The 1,637-nt window shown below is 43.6% G+C and overlaps 1 protein-coding gene across 1 annotated transcript in view; it reads right to left on the reverse strand.

The window, feature by feature from the left end:
- Positions 1–572, reverse strand: part of pi4k2a (phosphatidylinositol 4-kinase type 2 alpha) — a 29,746-nt gene extending 29,174 nt beyond the window's left edge. The window contains exon 1 of the mRNA XM_087999255.1: positions 522–572. Within this exon, the coding sequence (XP_087855381.1) occupies positions 522–572 (51 nt within the window). The remainder of the gene's footprint in view (positions 1–521) is intronic.
- Between the last annotated feature and the right edge of the window lie 1,065 nt (positions 573–1,637).

Below are 1,637 nucleotides of genomic sequence, written 5' to 3' on the forward strand. Positions count from 1 at the left end.
TGGATAATCTGTTTTGTTTATACTGTTTTTGAGTAAATATTGGCTAAAACAACCAGGGAAAACTCCACAGCTCTTCTGTGAGTAGTGCCACAGGAGCATATATGGAGCTTAACTTCATTACCAAAGACAGTACTTCTGACAAAAAAGCATTCCCTCAGTACCGCCATTAAAATGCCAACCTGGATTATTTGCCTGGAGCAAAGCTTTGAGAACTTGCAATTTTATAATTCAGAGGTTAGTGTAACACTAATTAAACAAAGTTGAATTAGCAGTGAAACAACTGCAGATGCTGTGAATCGGAAATGAAAGCAGAAGTTGCTGATAAAGCTCAGCAGGTCTGGCAGCATCTGTAAAGAGAAATCAGAGTTTTAGGTCAGGCTCTGATTACTCTTCACAGATGCTGCCAGACCTGCTGAGCTTTTCCAGTAACTTCTGATTTTACTTGTGAAAGTTGAATTAGAATAGGGATTTGGGCAGATATCGTCCTGAGTAAGCTATGTGGAAATGTTTACATGTCTTACCTTGAAAATTGCTGCCTTTACACAACAATCAACATCTGAAACCTCCCCCATCTTGGAGATGTCAATGGTGGTACAATTAGCTTCCCTATTACCACTCAGTTGGAAACTTTGTTGCTTCAAGTTCCACTCCACAGACTTCCACATATGATCGATGTTGATGCAGTGAGTGCATTATCGGGATAGCAACCAATGAGTTAAAGGCACTGTCTCTAGAACGAGGAATTAGATTAGATTAGATTCCCTACAGTGTGGAAACAGGCCCTTTGGCCCAACAAGTCCACACCGACCCTACAAAGAGGAACCCACCCAGTCCCATTTCCCTCTGACTAATGCACCTAACACTATGGACAATTTAGCACGGCCGGTTCACCTGACCTGCACATCTATGGACTGTGGGAGGAAACCGGAGCACCCGGAGGAAACCCACGCAGACACAGGGAGAATGTGCAAACTCCACACAGACAGTTGCCCGAGGCTGGAATCGAACCTGGTGCTGTGAGGCAACAGTGCTAACCACTGAACCACCATGCTGCCCCAATTGCAAGAAGTTCACACTCCCTGGTGTCCTGGACTAACTTTTAACTCTCAGCCTGCAGAACTCAGAAAGATTATCACACTGATGTGTGCTCTGAGCTTGTGGCGAGGGTTCCTATGTAACTACTGTGGCTACCCTTCAGAAACATTGTAAAATACATCCTTAAATTGTGGAAGTTGCTGAAGAAATACAAATCTATCTTTGCAAATATTGAGTTGGGTTTTACGGCCAGCAGAAATTTAACTTCAAATGCAAGGGAGTTGGGTTTTAATCCAGATTTGTAGAATGGATTTGAGGGTCTACATCGAGTGGATGGGTTGGAGAGACAGATAGAAGCGATGAGGAATTTGCAAAAGCAACAGTATGTGATGGATGGCAGTTATAGGAAGGGGGGGAAAGTCTCAGATACAGTCACATAGATGGGTTAACTCCAGGAACGGTAAGAGAGGTAGGCAGCTAGTGCAGGAGTCTTTTGTGGATATACCTATTTCAAACAGGTATGCTGTTTTGGAAAATGTAGGGGGTGATGGATTCTCAGAGGAATGTAGCACGAACAGCCAAGTTTCTGGTATTGAGACTGG

This window comes from Chiloscyllium plagiosum, unplaced genomic scaffold, assembly GCF_037043375.1.
Source record: "Chiloscyllium plagiosum isolate Xiang-an unplaced genomic scaffold, Cpla_swu_hap1 HiC_scaffold_22, whole genome shotgun sequence".
Lineage (NCBI taxonomy): Eukaryota > Metazoa > Chordata > Chondrichthyes > Orectolobiformes > Hemiscylliidae > Chiloscyllium > Chiloscyllium plagiosum.